The sequence below is a fragment of the Sinohyriopsis cumingii genome, chromosome 8, assembly GCF_028554795.1.
Source record: "Sinohyriopsis cumingii isolate HCF-2022 chromosome 8, ASM2855479v2, whole genome shotgun sequence".
NCBI lineage: Eukaryota > Metazoa > Mollusca > Bivalvia > Unionida > Unionidae > Sinohyriopsis > Sinohyriopsis cumingii.
Genome location: NC_142968.1, coordinates 47,340,330 through 47,355,352, shown reverse-complemented (window position 1 = coordinate 47,355,352; position 15,023 = coordinate 47,340,330). Strand labels below are relative to the sequence as shown.

Sequence of the window (15,023 nt, the reverse complement as noted above, 5' to 3'; positions counted from 1 at the left end):
CTGACACAATGGCAGGCATCTTGAATTTTTTATTGCTACTCATTCGGAATAAATGGTCATTGTCACATAAGACTTTCACAATACGCCTTTAATGATGTTTCGTTGGTTTTAAATCCAAATGGGGACGGTCTTATATCCAAAATAACTGTTTCAGTGTAGATAATCTTAAGATTTTGTTATTCTTCAAAAGAGTCGGAGATAATTTCAACATCCAGTAGTTAAAAAATTAAGAGATAGTCTTATCTTGAATTCCTTGAAATTCTGCAAATAGAGCTCTTGCTATTTATTAGCTCCACTTGCAAAAAACCAAAGGATATTATGGAATGTTCTGTCGACTGTCGTCCCTTGTCTATGTGTCAGTCCATTACACAATTTCGTTATCGCTAATCGTTCTGGACTTCATGGAGGACTGACATGAAAATTAACACCATGAGAATCTTGTTATCACTTCACAGCATCAATTTTCACCAAGAAACGTACCTTGTCTAGTCGCATCTCATAAAAAGGATGCTGATCTGACCTAAAATATGCCCATCCTGGCAGTCATCTTGATATCTGACCTAAACTATGGCCATCCTGGCAGTCATCTTGATATCTGACTTTGAATATGGCCATCATGGCAGTCATCGTGATATCTGACCTTAAATATGGCCATCCTGGCAGTCATCGTGATATCTGACCTTAAATATGACCATCCTGACAGTCAGCGTGATATCTGACCTAACATATGGCCATCCTGGCAGTCATCTTGACATCTAGGCGCTTCTTCTTCTCGATGGAATGTCATACTGACATGGAGTTTTCACCTGGAGACTTTTTATGATGTCTAGTTGGTCCTAGATGAAAATGGTGGCTATGTGACGTAAATACGACCTATATTGCAGCCATCTTGAAAATTGTGTTATTGCTACACCGCCTAAATGGAACTTCATATTAACATGGGGTTTTGATTAGAATACTTCTAATTGTGTCTTGCTTGTCAAAAACGAAATGATGTCTATTGAATCTTAAATATAGCTGGCGTAGCGACCATTTTAAAAATGGGGTTTTCAGTCGAAGTTTTTTCTACGATGTATGGGTGTTCCTAAAAGAAAACGCTACTGATCTGAAATTTAATATGACCACCATGGTATCCATCTTAAAAATCATGTTATCGTTACTCTTCCTGACGGAAAGTTTCACCGACATGGGGTTTTCATCATCAGATCTTCTCATGCTATCTGGATGGTCGGAAATATGAAAATACTGTCCATTTTACTTCAAATATGTCCGCCACGACGGTCATCTTAATATATTTTTATCACTACAACTCCTGAATCTGGTCATACTCATGAGTGGTTTTCACTAAAATGACTTCTAAATGACGTCTAGTTGGTTTTAAATAAATATGGTGCCATTCTGACATTTAAAATGGCCACCCCAGTTGCCGGTTTGGAAATCGTGTTATCACTTAGGAATACCATAAATGGTTTTAACATTCGGTAGGTATAAGGTGAAAACGGTCTTACCTCACATGTCTAGAAATTCCTTTTTTGGACAGTAGAGTATCAGTTCTTTCAATGGATGTTGGTTTATTTATTTTCAATGCTTGATCATGGTTGTCGTAGCATATATTATGGTTTATTGTTTACGAGAGGATTTCTTCTAGTTCTTACTCGTCTTTATTATTATTATTATTATTATTATTATTATTATTATTATTATTTCCAGGGCCAATAAAGACAGGTGGCAGAAGGCAGGACCTCCGCCGCACAATATAACATCCACAAAAGGTTCAGTTCACGTGATTGTAAACAGAGATTTCGTTGATTATGTCATACATAACCCGATTGCTCAAGATTTTTTGAATTGGACACGAAAAGTTGACGTTCCCGATGAAACGTTCTTCACCAGTCTTAATCATAATCCTCAACTTGGTATACGAGGAAGTTACAAAGGTAATTGAAAACTAGATTTATGGTCATAAAATGATGGACAGGTAAGGAAATTTGGAAAGGTCGGTCTTACTCTGTTTGCAGAGTAAGGTAAGGGTTAGTTTCTACCAAAGTTATATACGAACAAATTGATAAAAGTAGTGGCTGATTTTATTGTATTAGTTTCGCGGTCATTGCTTTAACGCAAAGATACAACAATGGTGTAAATTTGCACTACTTTGGTGCATTGTATTTATAATATGTGGTTGGATTGATTGATGTTTTTTTTTTTTAGTTTAATGCCATTTTCAGCGCTTGTCAGGTTATACTTAGCGGCTAGAAGATTTGTTGGAGAAAGAAATTGGGAAAATCGATGTAGAACCATCGACCCAAAGAAGCTACTTTGAAGCTTTCTCACAAAGTCACGTTGGCTGAGCCGTAACCGCGTGGACTGATGTGAGATGTAGGTGACCTATAAAGGTGTTCGATTTAGACCAATCGGCCTCCTATTGCCTCCTATATTAGCATTGTGACAAATCAGGAGCAGACAAATCAGCAACGCTCCCTTTTCACCGATGGTTTCATGCGACAAGATCTCATCGTTTCTTATAAGCATGCATAAATCTGCTGAACCAATCACTGCGAACCCGATGTAATTTTTCTTGGAAGGTTTAACCAATATGATCGATTATTCTGACTGAGTTAGCCAATCAGATTTTCTCTTCCAAAGGCCGTTAATTGTCCATCGAATAGAAGTCACGTCAGTTATGTACAATAACATGTTTAACTGGTTCATAGATCCTTATTTTTTATTTTGGTTTTTAATAATTCTTGCAAAACGAAGAAATGTATTATTGTTGGTAGACATGGGTGAAAAGAGTAGTGGATTTTCGCGTTGTGACTTGTGAATTTAAAACCTGGGCAATTTTTTATTTGGACATGGCACGTGTTTATAACTAAGTATGCACGAAAATGTTTCGATGTATTGTGGAGGTTGCTGATTCGTATATATAATGCACAAAGGAATGTTTTCCCAAGTTAGTGTACAGAGGAGGTTAAACTTCAGGAACTGGAGGCTTGTTGTTACTGGTTGAATCATACCTACCATTGAATAAAGGAACAGTTTATATTCATAGTCATCGTTTATCTGCAACAAATATGTATGGATTATGCATCTGTCAATTAATTTGAAAAACCCAACAAATTATCAAGTTAAAGCCATATGCAATGATTAGTTGATGACAAATTTATGCCTAAACGATTGTCAGGGAACAAACAGAAAGTCAGTACTTTATTCTGTGACATCTGGAACGTTATACATAATTATACTGAAATAGAAGAATCAGATGATTTCTTCTGGCCCCATCGTATCCTTTACACTGGATTGAAACATGTTTAAAGTCAGTCACTTGTTCAAAACTAGAATAGTAAACAACATATTCCGTTTCATTAGATCTAACTCACCGATTCCTTACATGGACTCTTAAGCTTCAAAAAGCATGACTCTTAACCTTCAAAAAAGCTAATAATTCCAATGTTATTCTTATGTAAAGTGAGTATGAGTACATTTACTTTTATGGAATGTCAGAGGTATAATGACATCGATGATATGTCTCGGCAATGTACATGATCAGTCTGACTGTGACATACCATTCATAAGTGAACACAAGCCTACTTCCCAAACTGCATTGTTATGGAGTCCATACATTCCAAATATGCAGCCTTTACCCGTTGCGAGGAGACATCAGTACCTTTCATGCCCATCAACTATGGCGAATCGGTGGTCCCAACTATGTTTTAAATACTATTGGACCAAACAACTGCACTCATGGAACACTTAAGCGACAGAATTATATGTACAAAATGCTTTGGTTTCTTTTATGAAAATCGGCACTTTCTCTGTGTCTACCGTGCAATGAGATCTTGACGATATGTACGTGCAACTTTCGATAGAGGGACATGTCGCTGTAGCAAGTGACATGAACAAAGTTTCATAGACTGCTTTAGAGTTAGCATTCGTGAAAGTACAGAATTAAGGAATTTTGTGGTGCTTATATCAGATAAAGACGATAAATACCACACCAAAGCATGATTACGGACAGCATCGTTAGTTCCAATGTAATCCAGGAATGTAAAATCTCTACAGCAGGATGCTACTTACTTGTATTCTGTTCAGTTCAGGTCCAAACAATATAATCCTACATGAATCCAAATTGCACCTCCTAAGACCATGGCACAAAATCGGCAACAATAGCGCACTAGTGAAAAAGAGCCTCACACTAGAGATTAACTCCATAAAACCGTTTCTGCCATGATATAACCAAATATATGCTACATGCTGCATGAGATACGCTGCCCATAACGCTCTTTAGACCACAAACAAGGCCATACTAAAATTAAAATGTTAAAATAAAGTTATAAAATAGCACCTGAAGCGCGCAAAGTCCGATTCAAACAAGGCAGCACGAAGCATATGCTCTCTGTGATAAAGCAAAGCGTGAACTTATTAAGGATCAACAGCTAGTGAATCTTTCAGAATAATTCCATAAATGAATAAATACGGCCACATACGAAATTTAAGCCTTTCTGCTATTTATTTTTAAATGAGCAAGCCAAACAAACACAAATCTTTTGCTGAAACGTTTCATGGTGTTTATACCTATTTTTACAAACCTTCGGTAGCTGGTGTTTTTGCAGGTGTTTTTACTCATTTGTATGCAGATAAATGTTATGATAGTTATGACAATGACCTGTATACCGCAGTGGGGAAAGTAGTCCGTGATCTCAAACATTATTATATGAGGCACGTACATAACCATGAATCTTTATAGATGAAACACTTAGTACCATAACAAATTATAAGCTCATAGTTGTTCGACTCCAGAATGAACACCTTATCTAAATACAAACAATCTTAAAATTGTTCAACTCGATACTAAAGCACGAGTATATACCAGGTGCATAGAATAATGGTCTCTTACCGTGTCCATCTAAACGGGAATGGTCAAATCAAACTTGATCCAGAGAGATGGCTAGTATTTTTGTTGTCTGTGATGTAAATTTATTTGAGAAAATTTTGCAGGAAAACATTAATAACCTCTTGGTGTGGAAGGAAACCATGTTCCCTAATAGACAGCACTACGGCTTTACGGAGGAGAACCTAAGTACCATCACAGCCTTCGATTGCTGATGCACTGCCCTTGCACATGCCTATCAAATTCTCAAGATAGCGTAGCTAAAATGTATTCGAATTATAAACTAAATTCTACAAAGTCATATATTAGAATTGTTATCAATCGAAGACATTCTAATTATAAGCCGTCCATATCATATGACGGAGAAATAATCCATGAAACCGACTCCGTTACAAACCTATAAATATTATGTCATGTCGTTTAATCAACTGCACCCACAACGCTTGCAGAAGAGATAGGTAAGTCTTCTTTGGCAAATGCTGATATGGGTGATAAAAACCTAAGCCCAACAGCCATTTTGTATAAAACAAATCGTGATTCTAACCTTACTTTACGGCTAAGAAATCTTGAATCAGCTTCAAAAGGACGATCTCCTGGAGATCAACAAGTTGAAACACTTTACATAAAAAAATTCAGAGATTCCTTGAACAAGCGCGGTCAGATGGGTGTGAGTAAAGCCTATGACTGATAAGAATCACAAGCAAAATTGACTTGCTTAAACTTTTCATTCTAGGTACTGAAACTTGTCGAGTTACATGATTTCCAAGCAAATATTCTTCGTACATCTTGGCGTGTATTTTGACAGCACCGAATCTGTACAATCAGGTTTTATTCCATATAATGCAGTTTACTTTATATATCCCCTCTTGAACATCATTAATCAACCAGTTGTCCTTCAAAAAACTGAGTGGAGGCAATTGTCCCAAAGACTACGATTTAAGACTGCTGGGCGGTGGTGGTGGGGGGAGGGAGAGGCGATAATCAATAGACATCATGCTATTTCTATATTTCAACACGTACATGCATAAATACGCATTCCAACTCTGTACTGGATTGCAAAGAACAATTATTAACACAAACTAACCAGGCGTATAGAATCCCTCTTGGTATTTAAGACAGGTCACAATGTTGGCTACTGTCAAAAATACTGTCAACAATTAACCGAACTCCTTCAGCATTTGGTCACATCATGCATATTAAACATTGCCATTGACTTTCGCTGTTACACGTTTAACAAGATTAGACTTGAACTACACAGAAACTTAACCAAAGTAATATCAAGTCACAGTTTCTGAAACGCTAAACACCTTACTTTGGAAGATTGATTGGACAATCCACAACTATACCATTTTCAGACGTATTCAATATCGTTTCTCGTCCTTGTATCAAGAGTGTACTTCACAGCCTGAAGACGAAACAGTTGTCAAAAACAAAATTTCCCGAATCAGCTGCTACCAAAACTTTGTACCTATTTGACCTGATTTAAGAAAACAACAAAAACAAAACAAAACAAAATATTTTCATTAATGAACCTATACTATATTAATAAACGTTTTGATGCATATGGAAATAAATTGTGTGCCATATTGCATGTTTGCAAGCATTTCCATATTTGAAATATTCATTTTGTTCCTTCCTAGTCTGTATTAGCTTCATATGCATCATGGACTTTCTGGAATGTCTTCCTTAATCATCGGTGTAAATTGCCTAATTTCTATATGCTTTCATACGTTTGTAGTTGAACACTCCGTATGGAGGAAATGAAATATTGATTGAGCGATCGAATGATCTCGCCTTGATATGTCATCCTCATTTCACCTCTGGCCGCGAAGAATCAACTCAACAATCATGGACACGTGAGAAAGCTTGCATGTAGAATCCATGCGTCAGTGGCTCTTCTTGGAGTCTTCCCAGGTTAGACTTCTACCAGAGATAATGTCTGCCATGTATAGCATATCATGTGTTGAAACATGGCTTCAAACTTAATGAACAACACATACTTGTTATTTACTCTGCATGTCACGGTGAACAAGTTCTACACCAACCTGGCAATACATTGTTGATTTTTTTTACAGTGTTCCCCAAATTTGAAATCCAAACTTTCCAGATGATTTCACTCTGAGTTAAGATTGAATCATAAGATGTTCCACCCTTTCTTGGATTTGTTTCGTCTCTTTTCCTGCGAAATTAAAAGTCTATGTATGTATGTATGTAGGTATGTATGTATGTATGTATGTATCTATCATATACAGAATAGACTATTTCATTGACATTGCTAGACTCCAAATATCATTCAAAACATGGGGACAGGGGTTGGTGTGTTGAGTTAGAGTTAGTACTCGATACTCAGACACTTTGAGACTATATGGATTCATTCAAACTGAAACTTTGTCGATTTTCCATGGATTACCGGTCAGTTGTAATACCACCTTAGGTATAATTTTAAAACTTTCTTCTGTCAATATCATGTAAGTATTGCATTAGTCTTTCAGGTGTACAACACTTTCCTCTGTGATGTAGAAGAACTAAGACATTGGATCGCACGTAACCGTACCACATATTTGCTTATCCCGATGTTGAAACTTTCTACACACAAACGCTTTCTCTCTCTCTCTCTCTCTCTCTCTCTCAGTGTACTTGTACTGTACTTGTGGTACGTAAAGTGACAGTTTGGTTTGGCATTCCTCGTTTCTCATGAATATGCATAGGCATGCTTAGTCAATCACTACAAGCGCGAGGAAATGTTTCTCTTCATTCAGATCTACTGATAAAATGGGCGCTTCATTGATGAGTCGGAGATGTTTACACTGTATTGTTGATTACGTATTTTATATTTTGTGTACTCTTGAGCCAAAGAAGCGTAGCGGATTATCGCCCTTGGCTTACAAAGACGGCTTGCTGTATGCTTTGTTACATCGCGTACTTTGTTGACATATTTTTGTTTCTTTTTACAAAAAATTGTAAACTCTAACCTTTCAATATGAAACTTATCTTGTTCAGTAAAAGTTCACTTTACCTTAATCGCGTGGGGGCCATGGGGGAAGAAGTGGTCTAGGGAGCTCACCCGTACAGAGAGCATTCACACCTCACCTCTGCTCGCATGGGCTCGGCCAATGTGGGCATGTCAGAAAGCTTTCCAGCAACTTCTTATCATATATATCTTGAAATTGTTACAATATAACGTAATTTATTTAACAACATTCGTTTATAAAAACTGTTAAAATAATAATAATAATAATAATAATAATAATGAGGACTTTGTATAGCGCCTAATCTTTAGAAGCTCTAAGCGCTTTATAACATTAGACAACACCTGTAAGATAACAAATATAGAATAATAGGATTACAAAAACAAACACCATGAAATTAGAAAACATTAAACATGCTGAGAATATTTAAGGTAGGAAACATTATTAGGTCTTTAAGTTTGTTCTTGCAGTCAAAATAAGTGAGTTTTGAGAGCTCTCTTGAATGTGATCACTGTGTCTGTGTGTCTTAGTTCAGGGGGCAATTCATTCCACGTTGCTGGGTCCTGGTATGCAAAAGAACGCTGTCCATATGACTTTGTTTTCATAGTGGGAATAATGAGTATACGATTGTCAGAAGAGGAGCGTAAGTATCTTGCTGGTATGTACACATGGGTGAGGTCGTTTAGGTATGTTGGACTAGAGTCCGACAGTGAAACGTAGCACAGAGAACAAATTTTGTGTTTGATTCTGGATCGAATGGATAGTCAGTGTAGGGTACAGAGCAGCGGGGAGGTGTGCTCTGATTATGGTACTCTTAAGTATGATCTGAGCAGCTGTGTTTTGAACTTTTTTGAAGTTTCTGGAACAGATATTGAGATGAACCAGACATAATTGAGTTACAATAGTCTAGTCTTGAAAGTACTAATGAACACACAAGTGTTTTAGTGGCATCAACTGAAAGATATTTGCGAATTGAGCTGATGCGTCTCAGCTCAACATATGCAGCCTTGCATATGTTCATGAGATGTTGGTGCAGTGTGAGAGTACTGTCCAGAGTAACACCTAGGTTTCGTACTGATTGTGTGAATTTAATGTTGGTGCTGCTGATATTTATTATTTTAGATAAAGGATGTGAATGAGAACGTCTTTGTGTTGTGATCAGAATGGCCTCAGTTTTATCATCATTCATGTGCAGCTTGTTACATGTCATCCATGATTTCACATCAGAAATGTACCTCTCTACACCTTGGATGGTAGCATCAACTTCACTTGGGTGGCTAGATTTGTATATTTGGGTGTCATCAGCGCACAATTGGTGAGACACTGGATGATGATCTATGACACTCGAGAGCGACCAAGTGTACAGAATGACAAGAACAGGTCCAAGAACAGACCCCTGTGGAACACCACAACATATATCAACGGGGCTGAAGTGTATTCCATTTGCAGATACAATTTGTGTCCTGTTGACCAAGTAGGACTTGAACCACAGTAAGGCTGACACCTATTGACATTTATTCATCGGATTAATGTGGCGTTTGGTAGGGTTGGATAGGGGTGCTCCCAGTATATTATTTAAATTACCATAGACGTCCCATCCGGGGCTCGAGTTTGTAAGGAGTGAAATTAGTGATAGAGAGAGGTAGGGCTCTGAGCCCCCAATCAGCAATGCCGACAGTTAAATTATTGAGAACACAAAAGGTGAAACTCAGAAGAATAACAATTTAACACTATTTAATATTCAACTGATAATGATTTCCCAATCACTCTTCTTCCTCTCGATCAATTTATAGCCTATTGCGTCCTTTGATTTATAGTGTGAGATCGCTTTTTCAACTGTCTTTGTTTTCTACTCATCTGTATCTCTCATATCCCTCCAATATCTTCTCTCCTTCCGACTTCTCTCCTAAATCCTTCTCTTAGACTGCTTTTTCTCCAATTCCTCCTCCTCGACTCCTATTCTTCCTCCTCCTTGACTCTTGTCTCCGACTAGCCTTCGATTCACAACCGACTTCTCCACTAGTCTCTATTCCATATCTCTCCTAGAGACTCTGGATTAAACCACACCGGAAGTCTGTCCCCTAAAAGCTTCATACGAAAATACAAGGACGTTGGCATATTTCCTTAGCCATCTCGTCTCACATTAAACCAGCAATCAATTATCAGATAAAGGCTATTATATTTTTCTGTCACGCATTCGTGCACATCGCAATACCCATACGTTATTGTATGGCAAACAACATCGAAATAAAACCACGGTATCAACTACTTATCATACAGACAGCAATAAATTGCGTCACATCAGTATATATATATATTTAATCTCATTATACTGAACAATAGCACAGCAATCAGACGCATTTCTGTACATTACACTCCCACAAGTGTACACAAATATCCAAATATTCATATTAACTAATTTTACACACTAAAACCATTTTCCAAAGTTACAATTCAATTCAATATTTACAAAAACTAGAATATGACATGAATAAATGCATTAGTTTACTACGAAGTTACCAAATACAAATGCCAAATTACAGTATTAATTCTACACACAAGCTAGCAATCTATATAATTCTTTACATAATCGTAGCTCATTTCTCAAATACGCATTTGAATTAAACACTACAAAGGTAATTCTACGTACTAACGATTCTAGTAATGAAGTATACATACTACACATAATTACAATTACAATGCCGTAATATTCTGCAACAATCGAGCAAATAACTCACTGACCTTTACGAAGCTTTGTCTTTCCTTAGAATTTCCTAAGTGTTCCCGCCAATTTACGAGTGGCTTTTTTGTGTGTGTGTGTGGGGGGGGGGGAGGAGGAGCGCCAGACAGATGCCCCACCTCCCACTTATCTATAAAAATAAAAGGTGTTTTATGTGTGTTATCCCCCCACAGATATGTTGTTTGTTTTATTTTAAGATAGAATTTCGATCACAAATTTATTTAGATTAAATTTTTGACGGGGTATTTTTTTTTTAAATCCCTAGTGTTATCTATAGGGTTGTTCTTCCGAGTGGGTTAGCTAGTTATTGTCAAATCGTCCCCAGTTGTCTTGCGATCCAGATGATAATTGGATAAAATCTTTACTTTTATATTAATTCGTTTTAATTTTGAATTTCGGCGAAGTAACGGTGTAATACTGGTTTGACTGGAGAAAAAACAAAATTCCCTATTGTTTCATGTGAGTGTTAATATGTGTCGTTCTTCGCATAATTTATTTATTGATTGACGTCGGCTGTGCTCGAGTTGGGGTCCACACATTCTTTCTTTATTCATTTGTATTTCTCTCAACTCGAGTTAGGCCGCCTCTAATTATTTATTGGATTATTGCCAAGTTTCCAAAAGGGTTTATTTTTCCACACAAAGGGAATTAACTCTACAGTACGGGAGCTCTACAGTTGAAGGAAAGAAATAGAAGAGAAAATTACACGAGAGTCTTTGTTTTTATGTTATGCATGTAAGTTTTCCTACCTGGGGTAGTTTTCCAAAACTCTTTATAGATCTGTTCACGTCGCGTGGCGCCATGTGACATAGCCCCATGATGTCCTTATCTCGTACTTTCCCCATTAAGGATCCCTGTCCCTCCCTGTTTATATTTGTTAGTGTATTTAAAACTTTACCTAATCTAAAAAGATAGTTTTAAAGTTACACAGTGTCTATGTTTAAATGAAATTTTTTATTTATTTTTAGAATTGTTACATTTATTATAATCTTAAAACATATCTAGAGATTCGTGTTGCCTCATGGCCCAGAGAGTCTTAGAGTCAGGGAGCAAGATTGGGATATCCGGTTCGTTTCAATGTGACATCCATAAGGGGTGCCCTCCGAAGCGCCCCATTCCTCCCCTTCTCCTCACCGCCAGTCCACAGGGCCCAAAAATCTTTAAATGAACCTTAATTTAGTTATTATAATATATTATTTTTTAATTGTTATAACTTGTCCACATGCCATCATTGTTTAAATATGTAATCCGTAATCTTCCTTATTAAATTTTTATCGAAGTTGCCGTCTAAATATAGGATTTGATTTCTTCGAGGCTTTCCCGGAGTTATTGCTTTAACGTTCCAGCACGATGTTTCACAATTACTGAAGTTTCTAGTCTAAATTACTCAATTAAGTTCGGATTGAAATGGTGACCACACCCTTTCTTAATTCCGACTGGATATCGATTCAACCCTGTTCTATTCAACTTAGCAGACAATGCTCCGGCCGTCTGTCAACATGGTGAGATTTACGACGCCAATAAGGATCCTTTGTTCTTGAACAAAGCTTTCAACGTCCACGTGTGAGTTTTGGCACCCAACAAAGCTGGCTCCCGTAACAATTACGAACAGGACCACTATAGCCGCGGGGTCTAACATATATGCATGGCTTCTAACAAATTCTTTTGTTCTTGACTTACGTAATCGCGGATAGGTAACGTGACAATTCATTTAATGAAATTTTCGGTATATGCTACAGCTATGATCAGAAAGAGCAACTCGCTAATGATGTCTCCAATCTAAATATATTGGGTCATTGACTCAAAGATATAATGTTTTGATTTGATGTAATATGGTAATGAACGGTATGGAGTGATCGACGATCTGGCGATACAAAAGATAGATCTTTTTGTTCTACGTGAAATTAGGCGCAAACAGTGAACGCTTGGATGCAAAAATAAAACTACAACAACAACATTAAAATCTCACAAAAGACACAAGAGTATTACCTTCCCTTTGTGTTGGTGAGAATTGTATGACCAATGCTCGTATGAAGTTATTCCTGTTGGTTCTCGACATGCGTTTAGTAACACCTGTTGCACTGTAACATTGTTTGTCGGTTTGAACTTAACAATAAATAGCAAGTGAAGTTCTATCAACTTTCTTATTGTCCACTTTCTTACTTTGGGGGTGGATATGATTTTAATGCACTAATTTCTCTACTTTGCGAAGGATCATTGCATGAGTCAATGGAAACAAAAACCCTTTAAGAAAAATAATTAAATGAAGAATCAGCCCAAACAAACCAGGTTTTTCTGCGTGTGTAATGAAAGGCACACAACAACAATTCTCAAAAGGTAGTTTGCTGAATACCCATCCTTAGGTTGACCATCCTAAATAAATTTGAAACTGAAGATTTTTTTTTCTCGAATATTTGAAAAGTAAAATAAAAAAGTTAAAGAAGAAAAAAAAAGGGGGGGGGGGAGGGGCGCATCATAAGCCTTCGAATCTAATATTAGATTTATTTTTTCTTACCCAATGGGGCTATTACACTTCAGTGGCGCAGCAGCCAGATCCGCGATTGTCGTGCCGATTTATCAGCATATAATTTCCCCAAATTGTTAAAGCGTTCTTTAGAAGAGTGAAAAGGAGTTTACAGTGATTATTTCATTAAAACTAAATGCAAGACAATGAGAGTACAGCAACGACGGATACTGACATGGAGAAAAGTCCGCAACATTAGCTGTATTGGAGGAAAACATTTTTGAATTTCCCTTCTGCAATGATCAGTTCAATTAGAAAATCAAGATAGCGCGCCAAATGTGCATCGATTGCTGCAACGCTCTGAGTTTTAGATTTCTCCCGAACTAGTCCAATTATAAAGATCAAAGTACAGTGTACTTTCATCTCTGATGACGAATTGGCACAAATACAATCACTTCAGTTGAACTTTGGGAAATTTTGAGTTAAATTCATACGGAAAAGAGATTCAAAGATATTTTATCTCAAAAAGAGTGAACATGTTGAACTTCTTCATTGTCAGTTTCTGTCTTTACTGATATATATTACCCCCCCCCGTGAAAGGTCTAAAAAAAACTTCATATGTTCTGATAATTATGCAATGCCGTACGTGCTGTAAGCGATACCATGCTCAACGGTCTATCGTTACTTACATTTGTTCTTGTTGACGTTTTTGTTGGCGAGAGGTTAACTGTAAATTTTAAGCTATAGTGCACGTCTAAAACTCGTTTAAGAAAATTGGATCTTCGGAAATAACGTTTCTCATTTTCAATACAGAGATATGCTGATTTAATTTGTTGGGAATAATAATATCTTGTATATTTTGCTGATGCCAGTAGAGTTGATGCCCGTTATACTTGAATTATACTGTTTTGACTTTGATGTTGTTTCTAATACTGGTTATGTTTCAAACCATTGAACTCTCTAAAACTTAGAAGTGAGAAAACTAAGAGGTTTCTTTGTTATGTCTTTTCAGGTGAACCAGAGACAGACCCTGTTCTGAAACCATTCTTGACCCGTTTTAAAAACTGGGGCGGGGGAATATTTAACTGGCCTTGTCACGGCATGAGAGTTCGTCTCATCTGCGTGTTTGGTGTGGGTGATCTTCCTTTGCTATACTCCCGGCCAGAAATGTTTGCCAACAAATTCTACTGGAATTACCAACACTTTGCTCTGGATTGCATGGAAGAACTCATGTACAACAGAACAAGAGATGAATTTTTAGGCAAATTAACATTCGATCCAACATTTTATAGAAATCTTGAATTTGTCAAAAATAAAATTTCATAGAGGATATTTTAGACATTGGTCAGCGGGCCGTAAAGGAGAAAAGAACTGTGATAGGCAATTCAAACATTTGATAGTGCATCTAATTTGCTGCCGTTGGTGAAAAAATACGTTCCATGCAATGTAATGATAAGATGTAAATTCACTGCGCAGGTTGTTTCAAAATGAAGGTCATTTCACATTTTCTTACTGACATACAAACAGATGGGTGGGGGTAGAAAACACATTCTGATTAAAACGAGATCTCTTCAGGCCTGTGTTAAACAGGAATCTGAAACGCACCCATTCATAGTTGTCGTCCGACGACATTACTAATTTCTGTGATGTATAAATTAGCAACCAATGATGTCATGCCAATTAAACAACTTTAAGACTTTAGGCCCTGGTTATATGTATTCCCAACCTGTGTTCCTTTCTGTATTTCTGTTGCATTTTTCGGATATATATATATATATATATATATATATATATATATATATATATATATATATAAATATGCAATTGTTATTACTTAGTATAACCCTTTAAATTGTAACATACCCCCAAGTAATAATTTTACAACAATCTGACATGGACATTTCTAGTAACGTTTTAAAATTCCGATTGAATGGAACTTCTTTAAAATGTTAATTAAAAAAT

At 36.8% G+C, this 15,023-nt stretch overlaps 1 protein-coding gene across 3 annotated transcripts in view; it reads left to right on the top strand.

The window, feature by feature from the left end:
- The window catches only part of LOC149793430 (beta-1,3-galactosyl-O-glycosyl-glycoprotein beta-1,6-N-acetylglucosaminyltransferase-like), a 75,405-nt gene extending 60,643 nt beyond the window's left edge, over positions 1–14,762 (top strand). For all 3 annotated transcript variants that reach the window (XM_089967419.1, XM_089967417.1, XM_089967418.1), the window contains 2 exons: positions 1,711–1,937; positions 14,074–14,762. In XM_089967419.1, coding sequence (XP_089823545.1) covers positions 1,711–1,937; positions 14,074–14,387 — 541 coding nt within the window. In that variant the 3' untranslated portion in view covers positions 14,388–14,762. The remainder of the gene's footprint in view (positions 1–1,710; positions 1,938–14,073) is intronic.
- The last annotated feature ends 261 nt before the right edge of the window (positions 14,763–15,023 follow it).